Here is a 19,479-nt window from a genome sequence, read left to right as displayed (position 1 = left end):
CCACAGCCACAGCAACAGCAACAGCAGATCTGAGTGGCATCTTGACCTACACCACAGCTCATGGTAACGCCGGATCCTTAACCCACTGAGCGAGGCCAGGGATCAAACCTGTGTCCTCATGGATGCTAGTTGGATTCCTTTCCGCTGAGCCACAATGGGAACTCTGATATTATTCAATGTTAGTAGGAGTGTAAACGGTTTGACTTTGTGCTGTAAAACTGAACATTTGCACACCTGCTACTCAAGTATTTCATTCCGTAGTAAATGTTCCAGAGAAACTCTTGCCCTTATGGACCAGAAGACATATACGAGAATGTTCCCAGTAGCATCATCACAACAGAAAACCACTAAGAACAACCTAGCTACCCATTAACAGGAAAATGGATAAATTGTGGTATAGTTGACTATGGATATACAACTGAATATTATACATATAGCAGTGAAAATGAATGTACCACATAGAGACATTTTAAAAACATAGAATTTAAAACAAGCAAACTGCAGAAGATTACCTCTACTATGATATCATTTCAACAAAATTCAAAAGCAGGAAAAAAATCATCAAGAAAGGCAAAAGCAAAACAAAACAAAAAGCTGTTTAATAAAGGAAGGACTAGAATTTTTGCTTTTCAGCTGCAGCCTCTAGCTCCCAGAATGGAATCATAAACTGCCCTCCAGTATCTCAGCTTTGCCAAGACTGAATCAGGCCAGACCCCCAGTTGAGCTTTCCAGATTATCACCATCATGTGTAAAGAGCCTGTGGGAAATGAATGTACCCAGAGCACTGGGTACAGAAGGCCTGGCTAGAGATGTACATGAAATAGGCTCATGGATGAGCATAGGAGCTAAGAGCTGACCAGAGGCCGGATAACGAGAGGCAGGTGCTGGAACCCAGCCAGACTGAGGGAGATGCTCATATGCTGCTACCAAGGGTTCTGGCTGTAATTACTCTAAGGCCCTTTCATGCTCCAGATCATCACTGAGGATGTTGAGGGCATTGACAAAATTGCCACAAAAACCAAATTAGGATTTTGCTTAGATTCTAAGGAGGCAGGAAATCACATCTAAGGAATTAAATAATTGTAAACCAGAGAACGAAACAAGACCCACCTTGGAAAAGCCACACACCAAGACCCAATCAGAGAAGCATTCAGCATCCCCTGACAAAAGGCAATGGTTAAAAAGCCATGACTTCAATGCACGGATTGTTCATTTATTGTTATCATCCATTGAGAAAAAAAAAATTGGGGCCATTAAGTCGGTGTTGTGGGGCTAGATGATTTGAACTTGATTGTGGGGGGTTATTGAAGAATTTCAGTAGGGAGTGACAAAATTTGCTTTGCTTTTTTTGAGAGCTCACTTAGGGGAAAGTAGGTCAATTTACATGACGCCATCAATCAAATGTTGTTTTGTGTTGTGTTTCGATTAGTTCACCTAAGCAAGTGGAATCTTGTGTTTTGTCCAAGAGAGAACACATATGAGGACCCAGGAGCAAAGGAAGAAGCAGTCTTTGGTGGCCATGAGCAGGGGTGGCTGTGAGGCTTAGGTAACCAGGCTCTTCTGTTCACAGCCAGAGGCTTCTCACCTTCTGGCCCCACTGTTCCAGTGGCGACTGGGTTTCCAGATGTAGGAGTCACATCCCTGCCCTGGAAGAGCTTTCAGTTTAGCAGCCCCACAGAATCAGCTGGAGATGTGGGTGAGCACACCGTCCGTGCAGCCACAGCACCTCTAGTCTTCCCAAGCAAGTGCCGATGAACCAGCCAGCCATACAACCTTTCCATCTACGTGGACACACACACACACACACACAAAGCATAATTATTTAAGAGATGTATGAACCTCAAGTGAACTTACCTGATAAAGTTCAGCCATGTGTGATCAAGTCCAGGAGTGCACTCTAGCTGAGTTTTAAAGACATACAGTAAATACCCTACATGGTGCTGAAGAACTAGACACTGGAAGAAATAACAATAAGAACAATGGTCCGTGGCTCAGCGGTTAATGAACCTGACCAGCATCCATGAGGACACAGGTTTGATCCCTGGCCTCACTTAGTGGGTTAAGGATCCAGCGTTGCCATAAACAGTGGTATGGGTCGCAGACGAGGCTCAGGATTCCACATTGCTGTGGCTGTAGCATAGGCCGACAGCTACAGCTCTAATTCAACCCCTAGCCTGGGAACTTCCATATGCCTTGGGTAAGGCCCTAAAAAGAAAACAGAAACAAAAAACAAAAAAGGTCCAGTTTATTGAATGTTGACTACATACTGTACTAAGCATTTTGCATGCATCATCTCATTTAATCCCCACAACCAGTTTATGACCCAGGGACTATAATCACCCCTGTTTTTCAAGGGAGGAGACTGAGGCAAAGTGATGTGAGATTACTTGACCAAGGTCACATGTTTGTAAGTGGCAGAGCCAGGTCTGATTGATCTCCAAGCCCACTCCCTCTGCCACTTCACACTCCGGCCTCTATGGTGAGGGGCACTGCTTGAGATTTCATTAGGACTTACAAGGAAGCTATATGCTAGGAAGCATTGCTGGGCTTGAGAGCAAGGCAAGTCTGGCCTAGGCACGGAGTTGCCTGCATCCAATGCTTCGAAAAAGTAGATTCCTTAGAAATCTGCCCTTGGTTCCATGTTCAAAGGCCCTTGCAAGGTGATCTTGACTATTGAGGAAAGGAAGACTCTAAAAAATGCACTGTAGGCTATAAAACTGCAAACTATTTCCATTCAAAAAAAGTAAATTAAATCGACTAATTCCGTTCCACCTTGTTTGTTGAGTACAGTGTCAATAGAAATCAATGAGGCTGCACAGGGAACTCTCTAATGGAGCAGATTTTAGAAGGACACACAAGAAAGATTGAAAGAGGGACACAGAGTACTGGATAAAAGTCTGGCTCAAGCCTGTAGCAAATAACATAGCAAAGAGGCTAAATCTGAGAAACAACAACAACAAAAATACTCTCAAGACAGCAAAAGAGTGCTGTTTCTTTTGGATTGAGAACAAGGTAAGGATAGACCCAGTGCTAAGGCAGATGGTATCATGTTACAGGATTGGGGAAAGGCAAGATTTTCTACTCTCAGCTCTTCTGTTTTCTTTGTCAAGGAAAATGGTCCTCAATCTAGAAGTGTTAAGCAAATACAGAGATAAAGAAATTGAATCTGGATGGGTAAGAAAAACAGGAGAGCAGTGAATTCAGGTTTGTCAGTCTAGGTGAAAGATGATACATACACAGAGAGTAGTGTCTTAGATGTGATGTTACTTCATCAGAAGTAGTTAGTTGATTGAACCAAATTAACCCCCAGTGTTGAAATAACTTACAGATAGAAACTCAGTCCTTGAAAACTCAGAAAGAATTCTAGAACCAAAAGATGAGTATGTTTTCTACCTGTCACGTGAAAAAGAAACATGATTTCTGGTCCTTGTCAAAATCCTGGAAAGGATTATTGAAGAAATTGTGAATATTGAGAAAGAAATTTAGAGATGCCTCAGGAACTACTGGGGTTTATTTAGAAACTATAGAAAACAAATGTCATTTTCTTTCCTGGGTGGTGCTGTGAGGTTTGTAGGGCGGATGGACTCAGCAGGCTTTGTGAAGCTTGGTTTCAGGAAATTATTTTGTTATTAAAGTTTTTTACGAGAACCTAATGGACAAGATATAAAGACATGGGCTGGACGATGCCAGCTGGGTGCCATGCATTTCAAGTTTATAGAAAAGTCTCACCTGAAGGCTGAGAAAGGTCCCTAATGGGCTAGAAGACTCTGTTCCTGGTCCAGTCCCACCTAATGTGTTTTTTGTTTTTTGTTTTTTTTCCAATATCACGTAAAGGCACAGGATGCCCTTTTATCAATTCCACGGCAATCCCGAATTTAGGAGAAAAGTGTCAGATAGATAAAACACCCCAAAGACTTTCCCTTGATGGAATAAACTAGATGATATTTAACAGGACAGAGATAAAGGCTTGAATTAGGTTAGAAAAGATCAGTTGCACAAGTAAAACACAAAGACATCAGACTTCACCACCACCGGTATGGAAAGACCAAATTTGATTGCAAGTTAGCCTAAACTAGGTGAAGGCACAGCTGCTAAAGAGATTTCTGCAATCCCAGGACCCAGGGTGAGGTGCGAGGGGTGGTGGTCTCTCCACTCTGGGCTGTTGATATTTTGTTTGATTCTGGACTCTCCTTAAGATATGTCCTGGAAGGGCCCCACCATGGTGCAACAGGTTAAGTATCCAACTGTCGTGGCTCAGGTTACTGCAGGGGGCCGGTTCAATTCCCAGCCCAGCATAGTGGGTTAAGGGATCTGGCAACACCAGCGCAGCTGTGGTATAAATTGCAGCTGTGGCTTGGATTCAGTCCCTGGCCTGGGATCTTCCATATGCCATAGATACAGCCATAAATTAAAAAATAAAAAGATGCGTCCTGGAAAATTAAATGACAGGCAGAGGTGGGCAGCTCTTTTATGACAAAATGATAAATGACCTGGAGGCACTAACTCTGAAATGAGAACACTTCCATGGCTCATGAGACCTGTCTTCAAATACCTGAATGTCTTTCATGTAAAATTATATTTCATGTAAAAGTTATGTATTCTCTACATGAAATTATATTTCATGTAAAAGTTATGCATCCTCTACCTCTAGAAGGCAAAACTGGCCTCAGTGGCTAGCAGCCAACCCATCTAAGATCAATAGAAAGATGTTTCCAACACCTAAGAGCTCAGCACCCTGCAGTAGGTTTCTTGGTCATCAGGGAATTCCACTATCCATGGAGAGTTATAGTGGAGGCTGCAGTGGGAAAGAGGTAGAGGGAATTCCTCTATGCATCTGGGGCTGGGAGAGATGACTTGTAAGCATGCTTCCATCACATATTTGACATGGTTTGAATAATGAACATGACCATGTACTGAGCTTATACAAGGTGCCAGGGCTGGCTTGTGTGCACAGCCCCACTGCATCTTTAGAACAGGGGAGGAGATGGAGGCTTGGGGAGGCTATTAAGAGCTTAGGCTGACATAGTGCTAGGTCAGAGAATGGACATTTGATCCCAAGTCTGAGTTTAAAGTCTACGCTCTTAACTTCTATGCTATATGTGATCTGCCATCTATAAACTTCATTTTTCAATCAACAACTAGTGCCCCGAATGCCTCGTTCTTCCCCTCCTCATGTCTCTGGAAAACTCTCACTCATCCACTTAGACGGAACTCACCTGGTATCTCCTCTGGGAGGCTGTCCCCACTTCCCCCACATGAGATGACCTCCTGTGTTGCGTGGCAGAGGGCACACATTGTATCCTGTTTGGCTGTGCAGTGTTGGTTTCCCCCAGTGGACCAAAAGCTCCCAGTTTCCTGAACAGCTGGAACCAGCGCTTCTTCATCTCTGTCCTTCAGCACCACATTGTGTAGAAGATGTTGGTACATGTTTATAAGTTTCTTTACCCATCAATCCTTTCAAGAAACCTAAGAAAATATAACATGTTATTTATTTCTCTCCCCTTTTTAATCCTTCCTGCACGAAACTCCACATATCATTCTCCTACTGAACCACCATCAGTATCCCTTTGTATCTACAGCATAAAGCGTGAGAGCCTTAGCAGGACGATCAGGGACCTCTGTAGTGAGATTGTCATATACTCTGAGGTCTCATTGTCCACTGCTCCATGACCCCATAGCCTCCCTGATCTCTGTCTCCACCATCTTCTGTCCTCCTGCCCCTACCCCTACCCCTGTCTTTGCCTATAGTGTTTGCTCTTCTATCCTCTTCCATCCTCATTATTTCCTCTCAAAGTGTTGCCCATTCTTTAATATCCCAGTTCAAACATCACCTCCTTTGGGAAGCCCAGCTTCACACCCTGAACCAGGAAACCCTTCCCTCCTCTGTATTCCCAGAGTCCTTATTTGGTGTTTCATTGAGGTGGACATTTTCTAAGGTTCTATTGTACTGTAGCTTTTTGGTCCATCTGATTCAAAAGGTTATCTAACAATACTCTTTCAGCAGGCACGATGCCTTACCATCTCCAGAATTCTTGTGATATAGCATTGTCAACCACTGTATCCCCAATACCTAAGGCAGTACCTGGCACCTATTCCATAAGCAGGTGTTATTGAATGGATGGATGAATGGACGAATGAATTCACCAGAAGTCAAGTTCTGCGTTGTAGCATCAGTTTGCACATAACCTAAGTACATAATTCGGTACATTGCATGTAAATTGTTCTGGACCCCAGTGTCTGTCAATAAAAGGGTGGTCAAGGAGATAGGGAGAAAGGGAACTCAGCCTTAAGGAAGACTTAATTGCATCCTTAAGGCAATGTGCTAGGGGCATTATTTACCTTACGTGCCTATGAGAGGGAAAAAGTGGGGGAAGGGTATACAAGAGCTTAGGCCTAGGATAAGGCTCACTTGAACTCAAGCCCTGGCTCTGCCACTTACTAACTGTGTGAGCTTGGGCACGTTATTTTAATCTCTTAAACATCTGTTTCTTCAGCCATCAAGTGGTGATAATAAGGGAATCTAGGTGAGTTTGTTGTGAAGATTCAATGAGGGGTTGAATATAAGGAGCTTAGCCCACCGACTGGCATGTGACTGCTGCATTATAAAGAGAAGCTCATTGTTATTGTATTACCTGGGTATCTTCTTGTTCACTCTAACCCATGAAGAAGCAGAGGTTCTCAGCTTCTTCAGAACAACTTGCCCAAGGTCACACGTATCTTCTGTTAGCCCTGTTTTCCTCTCTGCTTATGGGACCCTCTGGGATAAATCCTTTGAGAATGGCCATGATCTTTGCACTGTAGTCTGTTCTCATTTCAGGGTGAAATACTAGAAAGCTGTTGTTGCTTCTCAAATATGTGCAGATTTTAACATTTTATTATCTCAACATTTAGCATCAAACATTGAGTATCTAAAAGCAGTGGTGGGAGTTCCTGCTGTGGCTCAGTGTAACGAACCTGACTAGGATCCATGAGGACATGGGTTCGATCCCTGGCCTCATTCAGTGGATTAAAGATCTGGCATTGTCATGATCTGTGGTGTAGGCTGCAGACGTGTCTCAGATCTTGTGTGGCTGTGGCTGTGGTGTTGGCCAGCTGCTACAGCTCCGATTCGACCCCTCCCCTGAGAACTTCCATATGCTGAGGGTGTGGCCCTAAAAAGACCAAAAAATAAAATAAAAATAAAAGCAGTGTCAGTGTTCTCATGGTTATTCTTCTGTTCAATAAAGGAATAAAGGTCATAATCTAACTTATAAGAATGTATGCATATAACTTTTTCCCTATGAGACACAAGGCTAATAGCTTTTTTTTCATTATTTGGCTTTTCTCTGTGCAAAATATCAAAATGCCAACACTGCTCCTCTATGACCAAATGGGGTATGAGCTCCTCTGCCCCATGAAGTGAGCCACACCCTACCTGGGCACTCAGAAGTTGTTTGATGCAGAAGAAGAGATGGAGATAGTAACTAGCAGGGTTATGAGGGGTTTCTTTGGTGACAGATGTGAGGCACAAGTGCATAGCTTTATGGATGATATACAAATAGTCAGGAGAAGGATCTTTAGTGGCAGGACATTATCAAAGTTATATGACCCTTGGAGCTGAAGTATTCAGCCCTAAATGTCTGAGAGGACATGCCCCACAGAATGCACAGGTGGGTTTTATTTGTCATGCTCATGACCTTGAGGCATCAACAGGCCATCAGGGGGCTGCCACCTGCAGAGCCCTTTTTGCTACAAACATGGTCCCCTAAAGTCGCTCCAAAGCAGTTTGATCATGGGAAGAGAAATGCCAATCTAACCCATTTGCTGTTGATTTCTTAAACAGATTCAGGCACACAGGATGAAGCACAGCTTTTGCAGGAATGGTTTAAGCTGGTTCTGGAGAAGAATAAATTAATGCGATATGAGTCAGAACTACTGATCATGTAAGTAAGGCAACAGAGATAACAGTGAGTCCTAAAAGCAAAGGGGGCGGGAGTGGGGCAGCCCGCCCGGCTAAGGTGAAGTCCTGGGATTTTTTTTCTCCTTGTGCATGCAGAATTTTGATTGAGATAAATTGATATTTGATGCTTGCATATCATGCTGGCATTAGTGCAGAGGATCCTCAGTCGTCTGCTCTCTGCTGTGCAGTCCTACGGCTAAAATGATTTCGGGCAACGGAGGCTATTTGGAAAAGGCATTTTTCAATTCATCCCTGTGCCCTAGCCCAAGGAGGACCCACCTGCAATCACACACCTGCAACGGGGATGCATCTGTCTGGCCTCTGAGTGTGAACCATGGGAAGGGCTGGCCGAGATCTGTCTGGCTACTCCTTGTGGCTTTAATGAGTTGCAGGCAAAGATCTGTCTGGCTGTCCCCTGAATGAGAGGTTGCAGTCTGGTTGGGAGATCAGGAAGTCTAGATGGGTCTCACCACATTTTGAAAAAGTGGAAGGTCATTCCACCTGTCACCGTTCTGGAAGGAAAGAGAGTAACATGAAATATCAGCAAACTAAGCCCCAGAAACGGTACTGGGTGCTTTCACTTAGACTGTCTCATTTTGTTTTCACCCCAAATCTGAGAGGTAAATTGGAGAGTCTTTAAAGGGATCTAATAAATTCCATTCATCTTCTCTGCCTGGGCTCTGAACCGGGTGAGAAATAAGACAAATGAATCAATAGGTGGAACATTAAAACAAAGCATTTATTACTAATAATGACCAGCTTGGCAAAATATGAGAGAGCACAGGTGAGTTTGCTAATGGTGTTCATTTCCTGGGGCTACAGTAACAAACGACCACAAACAAGGTAGCTTACAATAATAGAAATGTACTCAGGGGGCTCCCGTCGTGGCTCAGTGGTTAACAAACCTGAGTAGCATCTATGAGGATGTGGGTTCCATCCCTGGCCTTGCTCAGTGGGTTAAGGATCCTGCGTTGCCATGAGCTATGGTGTAGGTCTCAGATGTGGCTCAGATCCTGTGTTGCTGTGGCTCTGGAGTAGGCTGGCGACTGTAGCTCCAATTGGACCCCTAGCCTGGGAACCTCCATATGTCAGGGGTGCGGCCCTAAAAAGACAAAGAAAAAAAGAAAGAAGGAAGGAAGGAAAGAAAGAAATGGACTCAGAAGTCTGAAATCAAGGCATTTGGAGGGCTGTGCCCCCTTGGCAGGCTCTGGGGGAGAATCCCTCTTGCCTCTTCCAGCTTCAGGCGGCTCCAGCCACCCCTCAGCTTGTAGCTCCAGTCTCTGCCTCTGTCTTCATGTGGCCCTCACTGTGTTCCTGTGCCTTTTCTTCTGCCTCTTATAAGGACATGCATCCTTGGGTTTAGATCCCAATGGAATAATCCAGAATATTCTCATCTCAGGGTTCTTAATTACATCTCCAAAGATTTCTTTTCTTTTTCTTCTTCTTTTTTGGCTGCACCTGCAGCATATGGAAGTCCTGGGCCAGGGATCAAAACGGCAACACAGCAGCGACTCAAGCTGCTGCAGTGACAACTCCGGATCCTAACCCACTGTGCCATAAGAGAACTCTAAGACTTCTTTTCAAATAAGGTCACATTCAGGAGTTCCCATTATGACTCAGTGGTTAAGAACCTGACTAGTATCCATGGGGATGTGGGTTCGATCCCTGGCCTCCATTAGGGGTTTCAAGGATCCAGTATTTCCATGAGCTGTGGTGTAGATCATAGCTGTGGCTCAGATCTGGTGTTGCTATGGCCACAGCTTAGGCCTGTAGCAGTAGCTCTAATTCCATCCCTAGTCTGGGAACTTCCATATGCCACCAGTGCAGCCCTAAAAAGAAGAAAAATAAATAAGTAAATACATAAAGTCACAATCATAGGTTCCAGGGGTTAGGATGTGGACTTAACTTTGGGGCGTTCATCATGCCACCTATTACACTAACCAAACCCCAGAATTAGATGCACTCATCTACCTCCTCACCAAAGGTAGTGAACCATTTGCTTCTTAGGGGTAAGGCTTTTACCCTAGACCAGTGAGTCTCAACTGGGGGAGATTCCTACCCTCCTCCCAGGGGATATTCGGTGATGTCTGAAGACATTTTTGTTTATCACAACTGGGAGGTGCTGCTGGTATCTGATGAGTAGAAGCCAAGGGTGCTATTAACATTCTACGATGCACAGGACGCCCCCACTGCCCCCACCAACAAAGAAGTATCCGGCCCCAAATGTCAATAGTGTCAACGTTGAGACCTCTTGCCGTAGACCCAGGGCAAGGCTCAGAGCAGTAGAGAAGACATGTTTGCTTCAGGCAGGCTGATACCAGGAGAGAGAGAGAGGATGTGAGCTGAGTTCACCTAGTCTGTTCTTCCCAAATGTACATCCCCTGTGGTGAGAGAGAGTAAGAGTGAAGGTGGAGAAAGGAGGCTGGAGTTACATCCATTGAGCTCCAAGGACATGGAAGGAAATGTCAAGAATGCAGAAGCAGGGCTCATCTCCAGCAATTATTTTTTCTCTGACTATTTTTTAGAATGATGCACATGCTGAGACTCAAAACAATTATGTAATCTGTCCACATCCCCTTCATGACAAAGCCCTTTGTATACAACCGTACCATCTGCCTTTGGGCTGGGTCTAAATGACAAAATTCATTCAACAAAAAGATATCAGAGTTTCCATTGTGGCTCAGCAGTAATGAACCCAACTAGTATCCATGAGGACGTGGGTTCGATCCCTGGCCTCATTCAGTGGTGAAAGGATCTGGCATTACCATGAGCTGTGGTGTAGGTTGCAGACGCAGCTTGGGTTCTGCGTTGCTGTGGCTGTGGCGTAGGCCAGCAGCTGCAGCTCTGAGTCAACCCTAGCCTGGGAATTTCCATATGCCATAGGTGCCGCCCTAAAAAGACAAAACAATTTTTAAAGATATCAAGCACGTTCTCTGTGCCAGGATCTGCACTGGGTACTGTGGAAATAAAGGTGAATCAGGCCGCATTCCCTCTCTTCCAGGATCTCATGGTTTCAGGAGAGACAGACACACAGCACGAGAACAGTAAGGAAAAGTAGCATGAGCTCCATGGAGGTTTGCTGGAGGAGCAGTTGGTGCACAGGGCATACCTGCAAGGGTTGGGGAGGCAGTGACTCCTCTTTGACAGTGGCTTCCTTCATTAGTACACTGTCAGAGGGAACTTTCTCCTCCAAAAGAGGCCAAGGAGGAGAACTTGGATGTGTGAGTTCGACAAAGGCAGTGGGAGCTCTGGTAAAAGACAAGTTCCAACTGGACAAGGAGAAACAGATTAGTGTGTCATTTTGGGTCCCTTGGGCAAGCAGATGCCAAGACAGAATTTGGAGCACAAGACATGTGTTGGGAGAAAAGAAAAAGAGAATGGAAGTAAGAGAGACATCTCAGAGCCCCTTGCAGACCTGATACCTGTAAAACGAGAGAGGAAGGAAAGGGAATTGAGCAGGAGGAGCCCCAATGGCAGTGCAGCCCTGAGAAGGCTTGAGCCAGGCCAAAGGGAGCACCAGAGCAAAGACTGACTGCCCAGAGTCCAAAGTGGGGCAGAAAGGGCCAGGTTCCAGGGCAGACACCGCTGTGCTCAGTCATTGGCTGGCAGCCGCCCAGGGTCATTGTGACCTCAGCATGACACTGAAGTGGATTCTGCTGCAGCAGTCAGCTCACTACACACTACACTCCTTCCAAAAAGTTCTCTCTTAAAGGAAGATCCTAATGGTGTATTTCCATTGGTTACCAGAGTGGATCAAGGAAAGTTCGATGTCAATAACAAAAGGCAGGAGTTCCAGTTGTGGTGCAGTGAAAACAAATCCAACTAGGAACCATGAGGTTGCAGGTTCGATCCCTGGCCTCTCTCAGTGGGTTAGGGATCCAGTGTTGCTGTGAGCTGTGGTGTATGTGGCAGATGCAGCTCAGATCCCAAGTTGCTGTGAGCTGTGGTGTAGGCCAGCAGCTGTAGCTCCAATTAGACCCCTGGCCTGGGAACCTCCATATGCTGTGGGTGTAGCCCATAAAGGACAAAAGACCAAAAAAAAAAAAAAAAAAGGCAAAACAAAGCATGGACCTTGGCCCCAGTAGCAGTAGAAGCTGTAAAAATAATGGCATCAACGACAGGGTATATAGCAAAGTGACCCAACGCTATAGCAGATATGCATGCAGACTGCAGGTGGGGCTGGAAGGGAAGGTCCCACCATGTCAAACCCAAGGACCTAGTCTCAGCCCTCACCTTCTTCAGTGTCTCTGTAGCCATGGACACACTCGACCTCTCTCTTCTCTCTGAAAATATTCCCCTCATGGGTTCTGGGATATGGCATTTCTTGTTTTAGTCCTCCAGCCTTTTGCTGGCAGCTTCCCTGGATCCACCTCTTTTGCTTGGATTCTTTTTTTTTTTTTTTTGTCTTTTTGCCATTTCTTGGGCCGCTCCCGCAACATATGGAAGTTCCCAGGCTAGTGGTCGAATCGGAGCCAGAGCCACTAGCCTACGCCAGAGCCACAGCAACACAGGATCTGAGCCGTGCCTGCAACCTACACCACAGCTCATGGCAATGCCGGATCCTTAATCTGCTGAGCGAGGCCAGGGATTGAACCCGAAACCTCATGGTTCTAGTCGGATTCGTTAACCACTGAGCCACGATGGGAACTCCTTGCTTGGCTTCTGAACATAGGCATTCCCAAGCTTCTCCCTTCAAACTTTCTTTCCCTCCATAGTCTCCCTTTTAGGGACCACATGACTTGGCCTCTCACCCGTGACCCTGCCACATCCATTTGTGGTCCTCATTTCTCCCGAGAACTCCAGAGCTGTAGTAGCAAAGGCTTGGGGACCCCCCTCCCAACATCACCACACAGCCCCACACGTGGGGAGCTTCCACGCACACTGTGGGGTATCCCTGGGCATCATAAGTTCAGGAAATTCCGTCTGACCTTCCCCTAGAGCTAACTTCGTTTCCTGACTCTGCTGTTCTGTCGGTGAACACACTGGTCCCCAGCGCTCCAGCTGGACTCCTCCAATGCATTAGTGACCCCTCTTTCCACATCAGCTCCAGCCAGATGTGTATTTGTCTGAATCTGATGGCCTCCATCTGGACAAAGTGCCTCACTCCTGTTTCTTCCTTGTTTTCCAGTTTACCACACTCAGAGATTTGGGAGTTGTTAGAGGTGATACTTGAAGTCACGTGTCCCCTAAATGAGAAGAGTTTCAGGTTGTCATTGCTTCTCCCCTGGACCATTCCAGTCATTTCTTCATGATCCATTCCCAAGTGGCCTTCCAAAGGCTTGCTGAGATCATGTCACACCCTTCAGCTGTTCCCCATCTTCTCTTTCTCTCTCTCTCTTTTTTTTTTCTTTTTAGGGCTGCACCTGCGGCATGTGGAAGTTCCCAGCCTAGGGGTTGAATTGAGGCTGCAGCTACGCCACAGGCATAACAACGCGGGATCCGAGCCGCGTCTGTGAACTACACTGCAGCTCACAGCAGCACCTCATCCTTAACCCACTGAGCGAGGCCAGGGGATCAAACCTACCTCCTCATGGAGATTAGTCAGGTTCTTAACCCACCGAGCCACAGTGGGAACTCCCCCGATTGTCTCCAGTGGCACTTATCTCAGGAGTAGCCACAGAATGTTCAGTGTAGAGATATTCCAAGACTCCAATTTTAATGAGGAACGAAGGATGCAGTCGCTATAGTCAGTGGCTTTATTAGTCAGTATGTCTATACAGATCTCCAGGATTTACAAACATCAAATATTTCTCCTCCCCAGGGCGCAAGAATTGGAATTAGAAGATCATCAAAGCAGACTGGAGCAGAAACTACGAGAGAAGATGCTCAAAGAGGGTGAGTGTGGGGCTGTGTTTGGGGCCCTTGCAAAAGGCATTTTTCCCCAGCAAGACGCTTGACCGTAATATGCTGCATGTCACAGACTGGAGCATTCTTCCTGCCTCGTGCCACCAGCCTAGGAGTTAGGGTGGGGCACAAAGTCAACCTTCCTTTGCCCCCACCACACATAGCAAGTTCCTCTAGCTTCATCCACTTGGGCTGTGAGGGCAACATTTGGCTCCATTCATGCCCTAGTAGGAATGAAGTCATTTATGTATATATTCCTTCGATGATCCAGCCATGCATTTAATAACCATCTGCTGAGATCTAGAGTGGACCTGACATATGGAGAAGAACAGCCCTGCCCTCTGGCCTCACTAGGGAGAATGACACCGACACCAGTGGTTCAGACACAGTGGGGGAGTTCTCGTCGTGGCACAGCGGAAATGAATCCCATGAGGAACCAAGAGGTTGTGGGTTTGATCCCTGGCCTCGATCAGTGGGTTAAGGATCCAGCATTGCCATGAGCTGTGGTGTAGGTCATAGATGCAGCTTGGATCTGGCATGGCTGTAGCTATGGCGTAGGCCGGCAGCTGTAGCTTCAATTAGATCCCTAGCCTGGGAACCTCCATATGGCATGAGTGCGGCCCTAAAAAGAAAAAAAAGAAAAAAAAAAAAGACACAGTGAGATGAGGGCCTGACCTACACATTGTGGGAGCACAGAGAAAGGTAGGCTCCCCAGCACCAGGGAATCATACATGAGAAAACTACTTCCACCATGAAGGAGCAAGAGTTGAAATAGACTCAGCTGTAGTCATCTGCTGAGTATTTATTCACAGGCCCCAGCCAGTGAGGCATACTTACTCTGTTTTTTGCCTGTGTGTTTACAGGGCCAGATCCACGCCTGGCTTTCCTACCTTTAGACCCAAGTCTGAAAAAAACAAGTTAGGGACTTCCCATCATGGCTCAGCAGTAACAAACCCAACTAGTATCCATGGGATGCAGGTTCGATCCCTGGCCCCACTCAGTGGGTTAAGGATCTGGCGTTGCCAGATCTGCTTAATTCTTAAGGTCGCAGATGTGGCTCGGATTCTGTGTCACTGTGGCTGTGGCATAGGCTGGCAGCTGTAGCTCCGATTCGACCCCTAGCCTGGGAACCTCCATATGCTGTGGGTGCAGCTCTAAAAAGACAAAAAAAAACCCATAAAAATACAAGATAAATGATTTCTGTATCCTTCATGGACCCACCTCCTACTGGGTTATCTGCTGCAGAGCAAACACTTAGTAAATATGAGACATTATCATCATAATCATTCTTATGCAGGTATTTTATTCCCATTTTACAGATTAGAAAACTGAGTCACTGAGACCTTAAAAAGCATGCTCAAGGTAAATGAAGGGGCTAACACTCAGGAACAGATCACCACAGACTCAGGGTCTCCTGTTCTTTCTCACATAGTCATGTTTGTTGATTATTTCTTTACAGCAATATAATTCTATTTCTATCAAAATCCTTATAGAACTGCTTGTGTAGAATAGATGGAAGTGACATACATCATCTTTTACTTGTCAGAAGGTGTTTCAGATGGTCCCGTCGATGACAAGCCAAACTTGAAAGAGGAATTTTTAATTTTTCTATGTTGATAATCAGATAAGGGACACCAATACTGAAGCATACCTAATTACCAAGCCACAGTGTATAACTAAGATCTGGAGTTCCTATCATGGCTCAGTGGTAACGAAGCCAACTAGGATCCATGAAGATACAGTTTGATCCCTGGCTTCGCTCAGTGCGTTAAGGATCTAGTGTTGCCGTGACCTGCTTTGTAGGTCACAGACACCGCTCAGATCTCACATTGCTGTGGCTGTGGAATAGGCAGGCAGCTGTAGCTCCGACGGAACCCCTATCCTGGGAACCTCCAAATGCTGTGGGTGCAGCCCTAAAAAGCAAAAAAAAAAAAAAAAAATCTGCTTTATACATCTCATAAAAACTCTAATTCACTGTTTTGATGGTAAAATACATACTACTGAAGACTTCATTAGTCACCTTTGAATCTTTTTTTAAAAAAAATCTTACTAAGGAGTCATGGTCATACATTTTCACTCACTCTTCTGAGGTGTACAATAAAATGTAGTTTCTTCATTTTGCCTTCTCATCTCGGATGAAAGCTTCACTCCACTAGTTGCCAAGCAGAAAAGGAGGGAAGGGGAGCAGGGAGGGAGAGCGGGAGGGAGGAAAGAAAGAGAACTTTGTTTATCTCTCTCTGGTAAACTTAGTCTGATGCAATAATTTAAACAGTCCCTGTAGGAACTGCTCAGTCTCTCTGGGATGAAAAGGTTCAGTCTTGCAGACTGCCACCCCTTCCCTCGGCTTAATTCTTTTTCTTTTTGCTTTTTAGTGCCAGGCCCTCAGCATATGGAGATTCCCAGGCTAGGGGTCTAATCAGAGCTACAGCTGCCAGCCTACACCACAGCCACAGCAATGCGGGATCCGAGCCTCGCCTGCAACCTACACCACAGCTCACAGCAACACTGGATCCTTGACCCACTGAGTGAGGCCAGGGATTGAACCTGCAACCTCATGGTTCCTAGTCAGATTCCTAGTCTGCTGCGCCATGACTCCCCATCTGCTTAATTCTTAAGGTGATGACCAGATCATGGCGAGAGGCAGTTTTGTGTGACTTTACAGCCTTAGAAATCTGTGTGGGTTGCACTGACTCATGGACACCCCCCCCCAAAATAGCCGTCTCCCGTCATTGGGCCATCCCTCCCTCTGCTGGCACATGCAGCTAAGGTGTGTGGCTGGCATGACCCACGGCTTGGCTGTTCTCTCAGCATGCTTGGCGCCTCCTTCATCCTCACCTTGGCACATCCTCCGCTCAGCTTAGCCAGACAGTCTCCTTTGTGGGGCCACTTCACCCCTCATCATGGGGAGCCCCACGGTGGGCCCACTGGCCAGCTACCTTTTCATTTCTGGGGCAGATGGACACTTCTAGGATCTACACATGTGTGCCACACACAGCAGATCAAGATCTGGGGGTGCCACAGTCTGGGAGTGCCACACCCAGACCCCTCTTTTCCATCCATCCATGAAATACTGCCTGTCCCACCTTTTCACAAAGGGCACCCTCCCAGCTGGCTTCTCCTCCAGAATCCCAAGCAAGGGGCAGGTCAGGCATCCTTCAGCCTCCAGTGTTTCCATCAAATGATATGACATTTCCCCTGGGGGGTTTCCAAGGCCGGGAATGGAGGGACTGGAGCCCAGGGCACTCTCCCTCTGCTTCTTCTGCCTCTCCTCCTTCCTCCTATAAAACATGAGGCCCAAAGGAATGGTGCCTCTTGATTTCCCTTTTGTCCTATGCACCTACTTCCTGACCCCTTCTCAGACCTCAGCCTGATGCAGGAGACAGTGGCACCATCTCTGCTCTGGGGTTCAGCTCACTGCCTAGTCCCTGTGTGTTCAATGAGAGCAACTCGTGGAATTTATCCAGTCCTGTCCCAAGGCAATGATCTGGTGGACATGACTCAAAATCTGCCTGTAAGATTCTCTTTTGAGTGTCAGAAAGTCATTACTACCAGATTCTTGTTCTCTTCCTTCCTTCTATAACAAGCTTCTCTCCTCCAAGCAATTGAAAATCTCAGGCCAATGAGGAAGAAGGTCAAGGGAGTTCCCATTGTGGCACAGTGGAAATGAACCTGACTAGCACCTATGAGGATGCAGGTTTCATCCCTGGCCTTGCTCAGTGGGTTAAGGATCTGGTGTTGCCGTGAGCTGTGGTGTAGGTTGCAGACAAGGCTTGGATCTGGGGTTGCTGTGAGTTGTGGTGTAGGTTGCAGACAAGGCTCGGATCCCGTGTTACTACGGCTTTGGTGTAGGCTGGTACCTGCAGCTCCGATTCACCCCCCTAGCCTGGGAACCTCCATATGCCACAGGGGCAACCCTAAAAAAAAAAAAAAAAAGAAACAAGGAATAAAGTCAAGGTCAAGTAGGTCATGAAGGCAAAAGAGAGAAGCCTAGTCACAGTCTGGAAACATCCAGCCAGTCATCACCTCACTTGGCTGCCACCTGCTCTCTAGTCAAAAGGCTGCAATTTGTCATTCACTACAAATGAAAAATGGTTTTTCATCATTGACATGGTACCCACCGATGCAGATTGTTTACATAGAAACTTTTCTCATAGATTGTTTTGCTGTAGCTCAGACACGTTGAGCAAAAACTGCCTTTGTGCTGTTTTGTTTTTTTGCAAGGGGAGAGCTGGTTAGAGGGCTTGATAGAGCTTGGCGGGTATTAACTTCTGTTTCTCACAAAGGGCTTTTCCCCTGCTGCTTTATATAGCATCTCAAGATGAAAACTGAGCCAACAGTGCACAAAGCACCCACCTTTCTAAGTTGTGGCTTGGAGGGCTGGTCCCTGGTGTTAAATTCATTTCCTTGTTTTCTCCATGGAAATTAAAGGGCAGAAATAAGTCCAGAACAATCAAGAATGCCCACGCCAAAGAGCTCTCCCAGGACCAAATCTTACCTGAAGTCCAATAGGGTTTTTTGTTTGTTTGGTTTGGGTTTTTGATTTTTTTTTTTTTTTTTCTGTAGAGAGCCAGAAAGATGAGAATGATCTGAATGAAGAGCAAGAAATACTCAACGAGATGATGCGTGTGATTGAGCAAAGGGACAAGCTGGTGGACTCCTTAGAGGAACAACGCATAAAAGAGAAGGCAGAAGACCAGCACTTTGAAAGCTTCATATTCTCCAGGGGCTGCCAGCTGAGCAGGACGTGAGCAGGCCTGGTGCCCCTTCACTCATGCCTACTTCTCTTCATAGGCTATGTCAGACCTGGAACTAAAGTTATACTCTACTGCAATATATATATATATATTTAACTTAAAGTTCTCTCATATGTACTCCAGCTACCTGCCCAAGATCCTTCCAGAGATTTTAACGAAGAAAATACAAAGACTCTTTTGACCTTGACAGGCAACTTCTGCTGGTCTCTGAGATTGGAGGTGACCTTGGAAGATGACCAGCATTGCTTTCCCTAGAAAGTGACACAGAGATTGACTTTGCTGCTGCTTTCACTATTTCTCTTCCCAATTCATTGAGTTACACATCTTGAGATTTTTAAGACGCTGCCTTTTCATTAATATATCCGTATTTGCCTTTTTTTGCATGGATGACTGGTTTCCAAATGTCAGAAAGAAGCAGTTGCAGTTTAAAGATTAGGTTAATATTTAAATTGTGTTTCCAGAGAAAGAGGCGACACCTCGAGATTAGTGATTACATAAAGCAAATAGCTCATATAGCAGGTGTTAATTCAATCCAGGGTGAATTTAATTTACCAGGTGTATTTATAAGCCTTAATATAATATACATAAGCGATGAGAGTTTAATAGAACACTTGAGCCTTAATTTTATTTAAAGAAAGACAGAGGGGAAAAAAGAAATAAAACTTTGACTTCATACCAGTAGGACTGTCAGTTTTCACCAAATGCTATTGGCTTAGAAAAGCCTTCTTTCTTTATTCTTTCTTTTTTTCCCCCCAGAACACTCTCTTTATTGCCCATGGAACATAGTGAAAAACACTTTTAGAAAATTAATAATTTTGAAACACTTTTTTTGTAACTGTTGGTAATGGCAAAAAAGGAAAACTCTTTCATTTATTGATAAAACATTGGTGAGGTTGATGCTGCTACTAAGAAAGAACATTCTAGAAGTTCCCTTTGTGGCTC

General features: G+C 45.6%; 1 protein-coding gene across 2 annotated transcripts in view; it reads left to right on the top strand.

Moving 5' to 3' along the window:
- Positions 1–19,174, top strand: part of MICAL2 (microtubule associated monooxygenase, calponin and LIM domain containing 2) — a 255,526-nt gene extending 236,352 nt beyond the window's left edge. The window contains exons 29-31 of one of the 2 annotated variants that reach the window (XM_047776272.1): positions 7,823–7,922; positions 13,701–13,774; positions 18,347–19,174. In XM_047776272.1, the coding sequence (XP_047632228.1) occupies positions 7,823–7,922; positions 13,701–13,774; positions 18,347–18,531 (359 nt within the window). In that variant the 3' untranslated portion in view covers positions 18,532–19,174. The remainder of the gene's footprint in view (positions 1–7,822; positions 7,923–13,700; positions 13,775–18,346) is intronic. The other variant, XM_047776271.1, reaches the window with a different exon arrangement.
- The last annotated feature ends 305 nt before the right edge of the window (positions 19,175–19,479 follow it).

The sequence above is a fragment of the Phacochoerus africanus genome, chromosome 4 (assembly GCF_016906955.1).
Source record: "Phacochoerus africanus isolate WHEZ1 chromosome 4, ROS_Pafr_v1, whole genome shotgun sequence".
Taxonomy (NCBI): Eukaryota; Metazoa; Chordata; class Mammalia; order Artiodactyla; family Suidae; genus Phacochoerus; species Phacochoerus africanus.
Note: the sequence above shows the minus strand (reverse complement) of the source record. Positions and strands in the feature narration are given on the sequence as shown.